Source organism: Pecten maximus, chromosome 7, assembly GCF_902652985.1.
Source record: "Pecten maximus chromosome 7, xPecMax1.1, whole genome shotgun sequence".
In the NCBI taxonomy this organism is placed as follows: Eukaryota; Metazoa; Mollusca; class Bivalvia; order Pectinida; family Pectinidae; genus Pecten; species Pecten maximus.
The window spans coordinates 33524409-33541916 of NC_047021.1; the positions used below are offsets into that span (position 1 = coordinate 33524409).

General features: G+C 33.7%; 1 protein-coding gene and 1 long non-coding RNA gene across 2 annotated transcripts; one reads left to right on the forward strand and one right to left on the reverse strand.

Moving 5' to 3' along the window:
* Positions 1-6907: 6907 nt before the first annotated feature.
* LOC117330647 (nuclear factor interleukin-3-regulated protein-like) lies at positions 6908-13836 on the reverse strand. The gene is made up of 2 exons (XM_033889080.1): positions 13307-13836; positions 6908-8893 (listed from the first exon to the last, which is right to left on the reverse strand). The coding sequence occupies exon 2, from the start codon at positions 8867-8869 to the stop codon at positions 7802-7804; it is 1068 nt and encodes a 355-aa protein (XP_033744971.1). The 5' UTR covers positions 8870-8893; positions 13307-13836; the 3' UTR covers positions 6908-7801.
* Positions 13387-17363, forward strand: LOC117330649. The gene is made up of 2 exons (XR_004533378.1): positions 13387-13482; positions 16570-17363. It is a non-coding gene; the product is annotated as an uncharacterized LOC117330649 (long non-coding RNA).
* The last annotated feature ends 145 nt before the right edge of the window (positions 17364-17508 follow it).

A 17508-nucleotide genomic window follows, 5' to 3' on the forward strand; every position in this document is an offset into this window, starting at 1 on the left:
GGATGTGGTATCTGTCTTAAAAATGAAAACATTTGAAGATAGAATGTTTTGACTTTTAACATTTTATAATTATAATAAGAATAGAGTAGAAAAAAGACAAACAAAAGATATGAAAACTGATACTCACTATTCTGTTTAACATGTAGTTGTTTTATATGGCAAATCTATACAAATTCTTCTTCACCTGCTAGAAATAAAAATACTAGATCCATTGTAAACTGGTTTCACTTCCATGGGCAGCCATCTTGAATGAGGTATTCTGGGAGAGACAAATCCTCCAGAGTGTCAGCATATCTCTACATTTCAAATAAACAAGAATTCATGTACATAGTTTAAAGGATCACAATTTACCAGATTTCTTTTAACATTACTACTACCTTGGCCCCTAGATCATTTGATTCCTGCTCAAAAACAGTAATAGATTAATAGGTCTTAGCAAATTTGGCCCTATTCCTCTGCATCCAGGGGGGCAAATCAACCATTTATACAACATGAAATCCCATTCATCCAAACCAAGGATGATTCAGAACAAAAATGTCAGAAATTCCAGACGAGAAGGATTTATAGGATTTTGCTAACTTTCCTCTATCAGGCCCCAACCTTCAGGTCTGAGGGGAACTTCACCCCCTCATTAATACAACATGTCAAGGGTTAACGTCTACTTTCCCTATGGAGCCCCGTTCTTCCAGGCCCAGCGGAGCTGAAAACTCGTTTATGAGGCGAAACCGGTTCGTTAATTTTTAAATGTATTTTTCAAACATATCTCTTGACGGACCGGCATTGGAAGTCTTTGCCAAGGCTTTACTGAAACCAATATAAAATCACCAGGTTCGCAAAAACAAAAACAGCCAAAGTATACACAATATATCTCTTTCGTACTGTAATTCTCCAAACCAAAATAATTAATTTTAAATCAGGACTAAAAGCGATTTATATTATGTACCTGTATTTCCGCTATTGGGTAGCTCCCCTTTGTCCCGCCTCAGGGGAACCACGTTCTCCTTATATACAACATGGAATGTCCCCATCAACAATTGTACAGACCAAATTTGATAAGCATCTATTCAGACGTTCAGGACAAGTAGTGAATAAAAACAAACTGTTTTCCTTTAATGCCAGGACCCCGCCCCTCTGGCAGGAGAGGACCCACACCCTACAACATTATATCTCATTTTCCTCGAAAATCACAACTTGTCTGTTTGAGCTAACAGAGAAAACAATTTTTACAGTAAGCCATGGCTTTTAGAAACATTTTCTTTCGCTGATGAAATATGATCATCAACGCCTCGTATCTTTCAGCTGTGTTTGTGTTGAATATTTAAATATATCTTGTTTTGATTGTGTTTGGTTCAGGGTCAAACGACATGGAAAAAGCCAAGGACAACAAAAACTGTCCATGTGGTGGTGTGGTGGTGAACAGGTAAATTCAGGTGTATTATACCTAAATATAGACTACATTCTTGCTGTAATCAAGAACTTTAAACGGGCATTCAGACAGAGCGAGTCTCATAAACAGTTCATGCTTAAGACAAGTCATTGGCACGCTATTATGCTTGTAAGGTAGCACAGAGACATTCAATTTACATACGCTCGTACAATAAAAATGGGGAAAAAAATATTTCGTAAAAGTGCATGCCATGAATGTTAAGCTAATCAGTAGTAGACCTAGTACAACGTGTACATCGTGCCTTGAAACGATATCCCACGGGTATCATGGCGTCCACCTTTGAATGATCTTGAAGACTGAGTTTTTCTCTACTGTTCCTTTGATAACACGTGGAACCTACATATGAAGTCTAAGAAAGATTTAAGAACTTTCTGAAATGAATCACATACATTTTAACTGTCAAAACCCACGATGGTGGTCTAGTGGCCATTCAGACACGAAAATGATGGGCATTACTAGGTCCCTAGGGCTGAAGGGAAAGCTAATGTGAAGTATGAGAAATATCCCTCCAGTTCAATGATTGTTTACGGACGGACGACCACGGACCACGGATGTACATGTTGGCCGATTTGAATGAGAAACGACAAAAACAAATCAATTAAAATTATCAATAAAGTAAATGTTGAACAAAGCCACACAGCTCAATGTGGAGTTTCTGCCTGTTTACTTTATATAGATTAATTTGAAACCACTTTAGACACGTAAAAACTTCACTTATGTTAATGAGTCTATAAATACTCAATAATAGTTTAAATCAACCAAGACGAAAACAATTCACACAGCTAAAAGTCTAGCTTTTCGGGCGAAGCAAATTTCTACAGAAAGTTTTTTTTTCGTTGAAACAAATAGCAACTGATTACGATGGTTTAAAACCATAGAGAGTAGGTGCATCTCAAATGATATTCTAACGTCTTCAACAGACTGTAGCTATTGACTATGAACGTGCACTTGTGTAATCCCATATGAGTTGTTCATATTCCAAGCTGGCCGTCGTGACCTAGTCCAATGCGGAAGCTTTAAGGACGCTGGAATGCAACACAACTTCGATGGGTCCTATTCCACTGGTGAATCTCACAAGTGTAACTTTGAAAGAACTTTCAGTTTGATATTGTAAAGGAAAGCTATAAATTGGCAATCAGGTTCCACAATGGCTGTCGAGAACTTTTGACATAAAGCGGACGTTACACGACGACGGACAAATCACGCTGGTCATCCAAAGGGTCTTGTGATCTTAAGGTGCTTCAGTACACCTGTGCCGAGTAAGATATCAATGATAAACCCCTCCACAAGTGTTTTGATGTGTTATATTTCGTAAGGGATAGTTACAGAACCATTAAAAACAGATATTTCAATATAAAAACATTGGATTAGATAGAGGAAATAGTTTATAACTAGTATATAATCAGAAACTACATAATTCAGAGAACTTATCTAAAAAAACTTATTGTGAAATAGTTTCAATAATATCATTGTATTAGTGTTTATCTATGTCGCGCCAGGCTTGTTTGTGTTCAAGTGATCAAAATAGTGTTGTATTGATAATGTCATGATAAAAATGGCTATTCATATTCATGTTGAACTGCCTAAGTGAGCCTTTTCACATTGTTTAGATAAACACAAATACAATGATATTATTGTGACTGCTTAAAAAAAGGCTCTCTGAATTCTTTAGTTTTTCAGTAAACCAGTCAAAAGTTGTGGTTAACCCGTGTAGACTTATTCCAGGTGTGTCCTGACACAGACGATTCGGTTGCTTGTGCGCGTGCGTTGCCATTCAGACTAAACGTTTGTCGGCTAGTCAACTTTGCGATAAATTTCTGAAATTTTCATACAAAACTTTTTGCCAATTACTGATCAACACCTGTCATTTATTGATATTAACTAATTGGCATAAATACAATAATTATGTAGTTTTTTAGCATTCCGTTTTCATAATTGATGATATTGAATATTTTTGTGATAATCAAAGCTGGCGTGCTATGGGGAGTAAGTGTCATGGTCCACCTTAAGAGCATGATTTCCACCGACTCCACACTGCTCCACTGATGTTACGTAATCGAATATTGTTCAACAGTTTTTCCCTACTTAAGGGGCATCTAAACAGCAAATCCAGTCAAAACAGTGATATTGTATAAGTCTATACATTCCTATTATGGTGCAATTTGTATGTATCATGGCAAACCGTGGGACTTACTGTTGATATGTAATTTGTTTGTAAATTTCAATGAAACATACAAAAATGCATGTTTCAGGAGACATGATAAGTTCATTTTTATCGCATATATTGCACAAAATAGCCATGTCGTTATCTCACAAGTGTCTAAAGCACAAAATAGGAGCATTGGTTTGACAAGATTTGACTTTATAATATGTATAAACACTGTTTTGATTTCGAAATACAAATGGCGGTTGTGAATGATATCTCACAAATATGGCATATAAGGGGTTATTGCATCAAAAATGCTGTTATTGGACACAATAAAGAACTCTAGACATGGCAAGAAGAATGTTTTTAGAAAAAAAAGTTAAACCGTTGAGTTTTGGGTAAAATATGCATATTTCTGAAAAAAAGGCTTCAAACTCACCAGTTTAATAATTTGTCTTAAAAAGGTCCTTCTTACTATGATCAGATATCTTTAAAGTATCGTATACGAGTAGGAGTATTTTTATTGATTTTCATGCCGTATTTGTGTAATATAATTCACAGCCGCACTTCGCATTTCAAGGTCAAAACAAAGGAATTGTTTATATGTACACAGTGTGAAATCCTACCGTGTGCTATATATACACTTGTGAGCACAACAACATGGCTTTTTTCAGGTTTTATTATTTGTGAGACTTAGAAATATTCCATGCTACATCCAAGCACAAAGTAACTCTTGGTGATTTCAAGACACTACATGTCCAAAAAAACATATTGGTATATTACATGATTATATTGTGCAGATTTTAAGATATTCATTCGCGTTTGAAATGTAACATTATTCTCCTATAGAGATGACCCTTAACGTTATAAGCAAAACCAATAGTCATTATAATGTATTAATCTAATGTTTCAAATACCAAAATAGCAAGAGAATATCGATGTTTAAACGAAAATAAATAAAAGGGCGAAATATCATCATAATATAAATGTACACCAAAAAGCACAAGGCGTTCCGGAAGGGTGACCGTCTTCTGGTTAAAAACATCAATTGCATGTAAATATATGGCAAATCTGGGTAATTGTTTGCAGCGTATGCACATGCTCGAAATAAACAGGGTACAGCTAAGACATTTTGTTCAGCATCTTTCAAAATTGACAATGCAAACTTTAAAAACAAAATAGTTTTCCTCTTTATTTTCAACAAAAATTCAATAAATCTGAATAACAGGTTAGCATAAAGACATGATAAGTGACAACGCTTTACAATATCCAAAATTTTACATTATAGACAGATTTCGGCTTGCATCCTTTTAGTATGGATAGTCAATAGAACGGGTTAATAGATACGATGATTTTCAGATATACAAAGGACAGAAAATAAAATATAAATAAAGTGTCCAGGAAAGGGTATCATATTCTGCTACACCCTCATCCAGTAAAGTAAAAAATATGTAAACCATTTATTAATATCATGCTTTCAAAATGATAAAAACGGGGCAAAGTAACAAAGAACGCTATTTATCAGCGATGAAAACATAAAACAGAAATACAGAAACACAGATCAACGTCGGCTTTATCAAACAACAACATAAAGAGTCATATACGATATATATATTGTACAGCCTACCTGGCCACTACGTATAGAATTTACTCCTGTACATCTTAACCGGCCATATCGTATGGAATTTACTCTTGTACAGGCTAACCAGCCATTACGTATAGAATATACTCTTGAACAGCTTAACCGGCCATATCGTATATAATTTACTCCTGTACAACCTAACCAGCCATATCGTATATAATTTACTCTTGTACAGCATAGCCAGCTATTACGTATAGAATTTACTCTTGTACAGTCTAACCGGCCCTAACGTATATAATTTACTCTTGTACAGCCTAACCAGCCATATCGTATATAATTTACTCTTGTACAGCCTAACTGGTCATATCGTATATAATTTACTCTTGTACAGCATAGCCAGCTATTACGTATAGAATTTACTCTTGTACAGTCTAACCGGCCCTAACGTATATAATTTACTCTTGTACAGCCTAACCGGCCATATCGTATATAATTTACTCTTGTACAGCCTAACCGGCCATATCGTATATAATTTACTCTTGTACAGCAAAACCAGCTATTACGTATAGAATTTACTCTTGTACAGCCTAACCGGCCATCACGTATATAATTACTTTGTATATTTATATGTTGCGTTTCAAACGTTACAATATCATACACTTTGATATCAACAATCTATTGAATATAAATATCAAGTTTTACAATATCAATAACTAATCACAAAGTATTGATTATCAAACACAAGATATTAACAATATCAAACTACCAATTTTGCAATATAAATAAAATATATCAAACTATCGTATATAAACCTCAAGATGGTTGAATATAAACCTCAAGATGGTTGAATATAAACCACAGGATGATGGAATATAAACCACAAGACGGTGGAATATAAACCACAAGATGATGGAATATAAACCTCAAGATGGTGGAATATAAACCACAAGATGGTGGAATATAAACCTAAGGATGATGGAATATAATCCACAAGATGGTTGGATATATACCACAAGACGGTGGAATATAATCCACAATATGTTGGAATATAAACCACAAGATGGTGGAATATAAACCACAAGACGGTGGAATATAAACCACAAGACGGTGGAATATAATCCACAAGATGGTGGAATATAAACCACAAGACGGTGGAATATAATCCACAATATGTTGGAATATAAACCACAAGATGGTGGAATATAAACCACAAGATGGTGGAATATGAACCTCAAGATGGTGGAATATAAACCACAAGATGGTGGAATATAAACCACAAGATGGTGGAATATGAACCTCAAGATGGTGGAATATAATCCACAATATGTTGGAATATAAACCACAAGATGGTGGAATATAAACCACAAGATGGTGGAATATAAACCACAAGATGTTGGAATATGAACCACAAGATGTTGGAATATAAACCACAAGATGGTGGAATATAAACCACAAGACGGTGGAATATAAACCACAAGATGGTGGAATAGCAAACACAAGGTGGTGGAACACAATATACTGAATATACAACACAAGTTTAACAATAAAAGCACAAAATTTTAAATATAAAACAAAAGTTTTCGTATTTGATATATAGTTTTTAAATATGAATTACAAAATGTACAAATATAGCAACGTTTGAAGCGCAACATAATACCTGGCCTTTCAACTTTGAGGAAGCCTTATACGTATCCGTATCCGAAACTATCGAGCATGGGAAAATTCATTATTTAAGTACATCATGTATATCACAACGATTTTTTAATCACTGTAAGACGATTTACTTGTTATCTGCTGCAGATTTCGTTTATATTAATTAATTAATTAATGTAGTTTATATTAATTAATTAATTAATGTATTTATCATTTTGATATTGTTTTCGATATTTCTTCAATAATGAATTTCCAAGCCAGATACCTTTCGGGACCGGCTACGGCTACGGATAAGGTTTCCGCCAAGAACTCTATTGTTATGTATTTGAATGTGTATAGTTCTTTGTCAGATCATCACAATGAAGAACTCAATCATATCTATAGAAGTTCGTCAGTAAGAATCCAGCAAACTTGTAAATAATATACAGTGTACACAATGCATGTAATACGTATAATTGTGCTCATCAGCTAAAAAAGAAACATAAGGAATGTAAAGAATGATGCATCAATGATCCTTCGGTTCAGTGGTAGTGTCAGACGACAAGGTCAAAGATCTCCCAGCAGAGGAACATATCATTTACAATTCAACAGTTTACTTAAAACTGGTGTTGGTTTCAAATATCCGGTAATGCACTTCGCAGGAAATACTGGTATACAGGGTTAAAGTTGTCTTGTCCTCCTAGTCACATGATCTTCCCCCTTCACTCGTTGGTAGTGTCCGACTAAAATGATTCAGGTCGCTGGATTGACACCACGTGGAAGCGCGAGTAAACTTAGCATCACTTATTCTTGTTGAAGCAAACGCTTTACAACTGAACCGATCTTCGATCGAAACACTAGTCCAAATCGTAAGAGCTATTTAACAATGTTTTGGGCAATGTGGGCATTTTGTTTGTTCTGTAGAACAAGATCACGAGTCTTATTAGTAATATGTGTAAATAAATCAATTTGACCTTATTCAGAAAAATGCAGTTTATGTCTTGAAAACGAGGTCTCTCATTTCCTCACATTGAGCAGATAATTGCATAATCTTCCTCCTCAGGTCCTGTCTGTCAAGTTTAGCATTGCTGTTTTCAGGAGAAATCGATCTATACGCCTCTGTTTTCGGGTAACCTTGTTCGATTGCCTTGGTACTGTTTGGGTTGACTCCATGGAAAGTTGAAATGTGTACAGGTGCACCTCCGTTTCGGTCAAAGTCACGTGACTTAGCCAGATATAGATTTGCGGAGACGTGTGTTTGTTTTCGATTGGCTCCCAAATAGAAACCCTGTTCGTGCCCTTTATAGCCCATCTGGTAGGGCACACAATGACAATGCGTTTCTTCAGTTGAGTTACATGGGTTCAGATCAGGCATTTTATAGAAACCTTCGATTGTTAATTGATGATGGTTGTCATTTTGCTTGATTTGAGGTTGCTCGTCGGTGCCAGTTGACCATACGATGCCGTCGGGTGAATTACCAAAAGACGTTCGCTGTTCGTACCCATAGCATACGGGTGAACTTCTTCCAACTTCATGTTCAGACGAAATATAGTTTCCCGAATATTGATTTTCAGGTGTCTTTAGGCAGTTTCTTTGAACTTCCGAGCTATATGATGCCTGTCTGCATTCTTCTTCATACTCTTCTTCTTCTGCTGCTTCTTCTTCCCCTTTCTTCTTTTTGAAATCGTTGATGCAATCCAGTTTTTCTTGATCAGATAAAATGGAATGTCCCAATGGAATACCAAATTTCAACTTCATTACGGATACTTCCTTTTTGAGAAGTATGTTTTCTTTTTCTAGAAATTCAAGCTTTAGGCGAACATCTATCTCGAAACGACGTCTGTTTTCTCTTGACCGCTTAGCGGCAATGTTGTTCTTTTTTCGTCTTTCCCAATACTTCTCGTCTTTGAGAGTATCTGGTATTACTCGTTTCGCCTGTCGAGTCTGTGCCATTCCCCTTAGTGAATTGGTACTTATGATTATTGGTTCAAACCTATGACTTTTGCCATCCCATGGTATATACGCAGCAGAAGGTCTTTCCAGTTGTCCATCCGACATCATCTTTGTGAAATTGCACCTGGTCCCCTGTAAAGACGAAGGAGAAAAGGCTGTAATAACGAATTTGATTAAATTTCAAAACAGGTTTTATCGACTTAAAATAAAACTAACCTATCAAATGTTCACGGATGGTTTAAATGTGGGAGGTTGTTCATCAGTCCCCCTTCGTGTGTGTGTGTGGGAGGGGGGGGGGGGTGCGTGTGTGTGTTGGAGGGGGGTGGGTGGGGTCGGGGGGGGGGGGGGGGGGGGGGGGGGGATGCGTGTGTGTGTGTGTGTGTGTGTGTGTCAAACTTATGATCAAACTACATACACGTATCACTTATATATGGCCATAATATCTTTGAAGCCATTTTTATAAATCATTACAGTGTTATAGCTTGGGAATGCCGATAGAGCCTCGCTTACACATTATGCTTGATTAATACATATGTATCATGAGAATTAGACCAAATAAACTACAGTTTACTCTATAATAATAATAATTCTTATGAAATTATTTGATATTCTGAAACATATCCTGTATAGATATATAGATAATCTTAGACATTCTATATACTTTATAAGATATTTCATAATCATTTTTACATATATCATAATCATTTTATTTAACATCAAATTTCTTGTAATTGTTATATATATATCATATCGTTTATATACTTTATAAGATATCTTATAATCATATATATATATATATATCATATCATTTTTGTATATCTTATTTGACTTTTAACAGTTTTACATCCTGCTTTAAATGGGTGTATATTTGGACAACATTTTAAATTTTCCTGGAAAGCAGTTTGTTTTAATAGTAATTATAATCCGTTTCCTTAAACCAGTTTCTGTGTCAACAGGCCAACTTACCTGTAAAAATCATTTGTTAACACTTAGGCACATGTAGAAATTATATGAAATTCGATAAATATGTGTGCATTTTTTTATACTTATATTTATATGTTATGTACATTATGATCTTACATGTAATCAAAGTCTTCGTGTATTATTATATTTAACTTTTCATTGTTCGCTTATTATTCAATTACATTATATAATTACCCTTACTACATGTAGTAACTTATTTAAGTCAATGAAACGCTTTACTTTCCCTTTTACTTCAGACAATATGTTTTGAAGCTGGATATTATACTTTCGTTTCTGTATTTATTTTTCATATTCATCTATTATTTATTCATTTATTCATCATCTATTCATACTTCTTTTTTATAATTTATTTTTTATATTCTTTTGTTTTCATATGACGCCAACTGTATTTTAACCTTAAATTTCTTCCAATACATAACAATGAATTAAGTGATGTATCATATTGCGATAATGCATACAGACACACGTTAAATGGTTGGAAGGTATACCATACACAACATATTATGTATATGAGTACAGTTATTTAAATATGACTCAAATTAATGCTTCTTAAAATTCACCATGGAGTTCACTTTGAAAAGCACTTTGTATGACGTCAGTATTATAATTTTGTGAAGAATTATCAATCGGGTGTTTTTAAACAATGTTTCATTTCAGTAACAGGGTTCTGATCCTGGAAAACGAAATTTTGTTCGAAATCATCGTACCATCTTTTAGTGTATTGGACTGTACCATATTCACGTGAACTAACCGAAAATTATCGGAGTGAAGCTTGAACACCAGAACACAAATATGTAAATATGGCGATTAATCATTTTCTACATATGTATCCTTTAGAGTGAATTATTAAAATCATCATACCAAGCTTTACAGATATATTTAGATAACACCAGCCACGTTTGTCGTAAATAATACAATTTGGAGTTTAAGATAAAAAATACTCTCAGCATTTGAAAGGATTGTTGTCTATCTTTTTTAGATGTTTTCTCCAAAAACAGTAAAGGAATATAAAGTATGAAGTATGTCAGTTTAGAGGCATTCTTTCTTTCTCTGTTACACTATCTCCTGTTTGCATTTAAAAGGCTAACATTGTAAATGATTGCACACTCAAGTAGATAAAGCTTTTGCCTTTTTACCATTTAAATAAATCAGAAAAAATATGTCTTCGGCATATTATTGCACAAAATTTTCCAGCTCAGCGTTCAGATCATTGTTTGAAATTTTCATCATATCATATACATTTGGAAAGATAGAAAACAAAAAAGTGAGGAATTTTCACCCTGTCTTCCTACCAAGAAAGGAAACGTTTCAAACTCTGTTTTTATTTATATTTTTCAGGTTTGTACATGATTTAATTTAATCTTATATACCATTTAATCCCTGACTGCTAAGCCGGATAAAAGGAGCAATGTTTAGTCATATCTATTGCCCATTATTTTACCAAATTTCCATATACATTTGTATACATTATTTTTAATTTTTTTTTTTTTTTTTTTCAAGATGCATGTAAGTATTTTCAATGTTTTCAAGGTTTAACGATAAAATAAGCTATTAATGACTAATTTAATTCAAAAACTTATAAACCTGAAATTAAGAAATGTGCTGTGTAAAACGCAGGTAAGTCAAAGCTAAACATACAGGTGAAAAAGACAGATAATATGAATCAATGTATTATTGATTCCCTATTGTTTCTAAAAACAAAACCTATATGTTTAGAGTTATATTAACATTTGTATATAAATAATATCTTTTTTATCATTATTCCTCTTGAAAACAGTTTTATATCCTCATTGCCATAATTAAGAGATGTCATGGAAAATAAGATAACATATATATTCACAAGACATTTTATACAATTAACATATTTTATAAACATCTTAAAATAAATCATATAGTTTTTATATACGTTATTTATCTTGACAACAATTTTATATTCTTATTGACATAATTAATAGATATTATAGTCAATACGATATTATTATATAAACCTTTTTATAATATATTTTCTACAACTTTATATCCTTATTGACGTAATTTAAAGATAGGGTATATAAGATAACATATATCTTTACAACACATTTTATTTACAATTTTGTACTTGACATAAACATTTAAATCATTTTTATATACCATATTTATCTTAATTATTTCAAATTCTTTAACAGATACCCCGTGCATATGAGATACCTTAATCTTCTTAACCAGAGCGATAGGTTTACATAAGCGGCTGTGAAACTTTTTTCGCAGAACAAATAAAACCATGTTCGACTAAAATCAAACGGCTATAATGATTTTATTACAAAATGGCAATAATTATATAGTGATTGAAAGTCAATGTGCAATAAAAAGATATTACATCAAGAAACATTTGCAAATCTTTTAAAAAGTACCCAATCGAAAAAAAAAAAGAAAAAAAAATGTGTACAAAAATACATTTTAATTTCAATACATTGATTCGTAAGTAATCTGATCAACCTCAAGGTTCCAGAGACACCGGCTGTCTCTGTTGTAATTGCGTGCAAGATACTGGACAGTCAGTAGGCTTTTATTAAATAACTTTTTACGGAGAGTCATGTGACCTTAATTCAGCCAATCAGAGTTAGGGAAAAAATCTTTTTACAATAAATAAATTATTTTCCCATCCAACCACGAGGACTAGCCATGATATAGGCAGTGATGATATAAGTTAATTTCTTATTTTTCACTAGTAAAAATGCACAGAAATAAATTTCAATATCAAGAAAATGAGATCAGTAAATTTAAGAGATAGCTAGTAATTAATAATGATCTCGTTAATACGCATCTCTATATAAACGACTATTTCAGGCCGATATTGTTATTTTTTTCTTTTTCTTTGTTGGGTGTTAATTAGATATATTTCTATCTAGTGGATGCATTTTATGCATGTTTGTGTGAAGAAGTGTAAACACTTTCGTTGGTGTAGCCTCGTATCACTAGTTTAAAAGTGTCCTGTGCCTCGAACTATCAAAACGTAAAATAATCAACAGATACACGCATAGCAAGAACATGTTTTATTTGGTCTATACCTAACTTTCCAGCATATGTGATAAGATGCTTAATAGAAAAACATGCTAAATAGAACAAACATAAGCAGAACAAATGATAAAATATCCAACAACACGTGTTACAGACTTTGGTATATGATAATCAGTATTGGCAGTAGTCACATAGACTTTACACTTATATACTACTTGTCGGAAAAATACATAAAAGTTACACTCATGGTATAGATATATATCTAAGTCACATATTGGAAAGTAAAAATAGCTTCCAGTTTAATACCAGTTATAGAGGCTGAATACAATGGGACGTGTCTGATTATTTCTTCATTTTATGTTTAAAAGATCAAAAGCGAGGCTCAAATTTTCGGAGGAAGGCCTCAGCCTAAAGTATGTTAACGTTTGGTGTTGCATAGAAATAATTTAAGATATACAAAAGCTTATTCCTGTTTTCAATCGATTATAATTACACATTTGTGGGCGATGTAGCACTTATCAGCATGAAGAACACGTTCATGATCTGTAACAACACTATACTTACCGAGAACGAAGATGTTTGCTTTTTTTAAGAAAGATATTTCCCAACAGCAAATTGCTCTAGCTCGTTAACACACCTGTAGAGTAAATACCGCACTGTCTGGTCAGTGAATCCTGGAAATGGTCAAGCTGAAGGACACTTCTGACCACAATGTACAGGTGACAATGAAACATATGAAGGTATGGTATATCTAAACAATATAACCGCACGTGTAAGCTAATACATGTATACTCGGGTTACATAAGCCTCGCTATAATATTGACCGCGAGCTACACGTAAACAGCCCCCTTCTAGTGTTACTGGCTCCGCGAGAAATTGCGTAATTCCGAGACCGCTGTTGTTTCGTAACAAGTCTATGATGATTTCGTAAGCTTTCTTATAAATAACTGTAGTGCATCGAGGTTATGAACGCACCGCCAGATGTTTGTTAGTTAATTAGATATTTATCGTGTGGCGAGGAGACTTACTACTACAATTTTATATACCTGTGCACTGTAACGCCATGTAAGTTCTACGATCTTAAAACCGAGCTTTTCCGGAAAGTTGTAAAAAGCACGTCCTATGTTATATAACTTATTTACTGCCACACCTGGTCGGTGTCATTTATTAGCAGCTCTTTGGCACAGGTACTTGTAGACAAGAGTGTGATTTTCATTTAATATGGTGAATAAGACGAGAATATATAGTTTTATAGCAATCAGATGCTTTATTTTAATTTTAAAAGTTTATGAATATAACAACCAAGTGGCCGTAAAAATTATAAGGTCATTATATAGATTGTTATTATCATACACTTTTAAAATTTAGCATCTGATAGGAAACTATTTATTCTTCCTGTTTACTCGCCATATTTGCTGAAAAAAACACACTCCCGTTCACAAGTACCTGTGATCTGCGGTGAATATTTTAAAATGCATTACGTAATATAAATCACTATAACTTGCAGACATCCTCAGCCACACTACACCTATATACGTGTAAATGTATATATATTAGGTGATCATGTTCCTACCACACGTAGTACTGTATGGTACACGCTCACTTAAAATTCTTTTATTATCCGTGGACTAATTCAGTCTCGATTAATCATGTAAATACAATTAATATGATAATGTGTGTAACCTGTGAACCACATCTAATCACAAGTAGCTAGGCCTTCAGAGCATCATAAATCAAATAAACATATTTATACTTTGAATTTGTTTTTACTTCACTACCGATCTACGCAGGTTTACACGTGTAAACCTCGTGCATGTTTTTTTTTAATATAAAAAATCCAGACAATTTGGTGTTTAAGCTGGACGTAATTGAAACACAACTTATTTCCATTTTTTTTCTTAATCATTGAAATTTTGTAACTGATTTTTTTTTTTACCAAAATCGATCTCTTTTTATTGTCCTAATTTAATTATGATTAATGGAAATTAAGGTTAAAATGACATATTTTGGCTTTAGCAACAAATATTTTCTTCCACACCAATAGCCAATAGTACAATAATAAAATTATGAAGTTATAAGAATGTTGAACTTCAAATCTATTTGATGATGACGTTTCTGACAGTCATCGGATAAAACATGTTTCAGAAATAAGGATTTTTGTAGTTCAGAATCGTGGATTTTTTAAAAACTGTTCAGGCAAAATTGTATTAAATGTTTTCATTCTTACCAAATACGAAAATATGAATAAAAAGCTTTTGGACATTTGCTGGCCATTTTTAAAATTAGAGGTAGAAGGAAAACAATGTAGGTACATTGTATATCATTCAATAAAGACATAAAAAGTACCAAATCAGCACAATTGGTCAAAATTTGATGCTTGTTTTTGCATAAGCACGAACCATCGGTCATATATAAAAATAACATTAAATGTCAAGTGTTTAGAAAAAATCCATTTTGTTCACGATTTTGTTTTTATTATTAGTTATTAATGATATTTTCCATATCTAAAATGACAACAAAAACCATTATCGTGAAATTTCAAATTATTTTAAGCCATATTTATAATGCAATATTTTTTTAATTCAATACCCCAATTGTATTTTAGATGATCTTAACTTAATTTTTTATAAACTATTTATTGCAAAATGTCTAAAAGAAGGTTAAAAACTCCTAGAAGTCCTAAAACACATTTTCCCACAGGTAAGTTTTGGGAGACATTTTCCCTGTTGTAATGTAGATACCCACCATTCCAAAAACAAAGAAATAAATTCTGTTGTAATGATGTCCCGCTTGCAGTGCTGGAAAATGACTACCCCTTGGTTCCCAGTTGGGAGTAAGTGAGCATTTTCCTACAGCAGCGTTGTAAGGCTCCATACCTCCTACTACATGTCAGAAGGCTGTAATGTGAAGTTGGTTCGGGATAAGATGTTTATGACTGGAAAGTTGTTCAAAGATTCAATGTATTTAGATGATGTACTTGCATTGGTTTCGTGGAAAGTTGAACCGGGGTACTTAGAGAGATGCTGGACAGCCTCCTCCTATTGACTAACCTACCGTGAAACAGCCGAGTGTCAAAACGACTACGTCATATCAACGTCTGCGATGGAGGGTGTAGCCGAGCCGAGTCGTAGGACCTGTCATTTCGTTTTCTTTTTGGTAAATTTATTATAATCGGTTGCATAATTTTCAGCAAGGTGTCTACAATTGTTCTTCTCAGACAAATCCAGATATCTGGAAGAGGAAAGTTAGTTGTGTTGAGTTTTTATATTTATTCTCATTAGTGCTGATATTGATGAAAGATGCAGGTGGATGAAAATCACGGAAAACATTTTATGAAGCAGAAGATTCTTAGCCTTCCAGACCATACAAATCTATATTGTTTGTTCATATTTTGACCTCTTTAAATCGATTTTGAGCTAGAATTATATTTATGATAGAGACGGGCGATTCGAAAAGCCAACCAGAAGGTGGTGGGCTTTTAAAATCGTCCTTCGTCCATGTGTTCGTCCGTAAACAATCTGAATCATTGTTATTGCTATTTCTGTCAAAAGTACCGGAAGGATATTTCTCAATCGTAGTACGTGTAGCGTAGTGCAATCAACCGTGGGTATCTGACGATGAGGAATAGGAAAGAAGGGAAAAGTAGAGAAAAAACAATCTTACATACAACTAATAAAGATGATATAATGGTGGGCATCGAGATATAGGATCTATTGTTAATGGATTGTTGCTTTTTCATGTTGTTGTTTTTTTAATTTTGGAACTGCTTTCATGTGTTGGCAACCCCTCCCCTCCCTCCCCGTTCATTTTTCAAACTTAAGTTTCAGGTTCTATCCATTTAAGGACCTTGTCAACGAGAATGATGTGGCCACTGGCGGATGCTTTATAGTGCTACCACACTGAAATGCGACATCCAGACGTAACACTCCAACTGCAACTTGCTGTACAAACTTTCATGCTGAAAATCAAGCAGAGAGCTGCGTGTCTCGGCCAAGTGACATTACTCGTAATATTTCTCACAGAACCAGGACTAATGTGCAATGGAAGGCAGAATGTGTGGCAGTGCCCCGATTGTCTGAACCCGCATCATGGAAAAAAGTTTCATTGGATGTTGTAGTGTGTGCAATAGGTTAATTCATATTTGGCCATTGTTTTGTCGATTTTGAGACAGACTTACGATTTCATTATTATGTCGGTATTATCCGATATTTTTTGGTAATAATAGTCTTATTGTTGGTAGGTTCCGTTGACATTTTTAGCGGTTATGTGATTTTAGTTTTTACATGCAAGTTTTGTAGAATTGTGCTTATAGGTATAGGGTGACATTTTAGAATGGGATAATTTTTTTTTGGACATTATTTCTTATTTGAATACAGAAAGAAAAATATATCTAGATAAGTATGTATACGAATTAACAAATGTTATTAAATTTTCAGAAATAATGAACACAAAAAATGTCAAAAAGTGAAGAAATTTAAGTAGATTTATAAAAATTGTGTTTCAAAAAGTCCCATGATCCGTCCTCCATATCAAATGCTTTGTTTGTACATTGTTGTAAATATGTTTTTCTCTGTACATCTAATTTTGTGAAGAGAAATGAAATAAAGTTTGAAAGTTGTAACCAGTGATGTTCCAGTTGACCAAATGGGTAGGATTATATGAATTTTTAAGTTCATTGTTGTCATTTTCTACAAGTAGATCCCCACTAAAGTACATATTTTGTCGACACAGTGAACACTAGATTTAAGCATTTCTTTCATACAGGA

Excerpts from the sequence above, each read along its gene's own strand:
- LOC117330647 (XM_033889080.1), bottom strand. The coding sequence starts at position 8,869 with ATGATGTCGGATGGACAACTGGAAAGACCTTCTGCTGCGTATATACCA.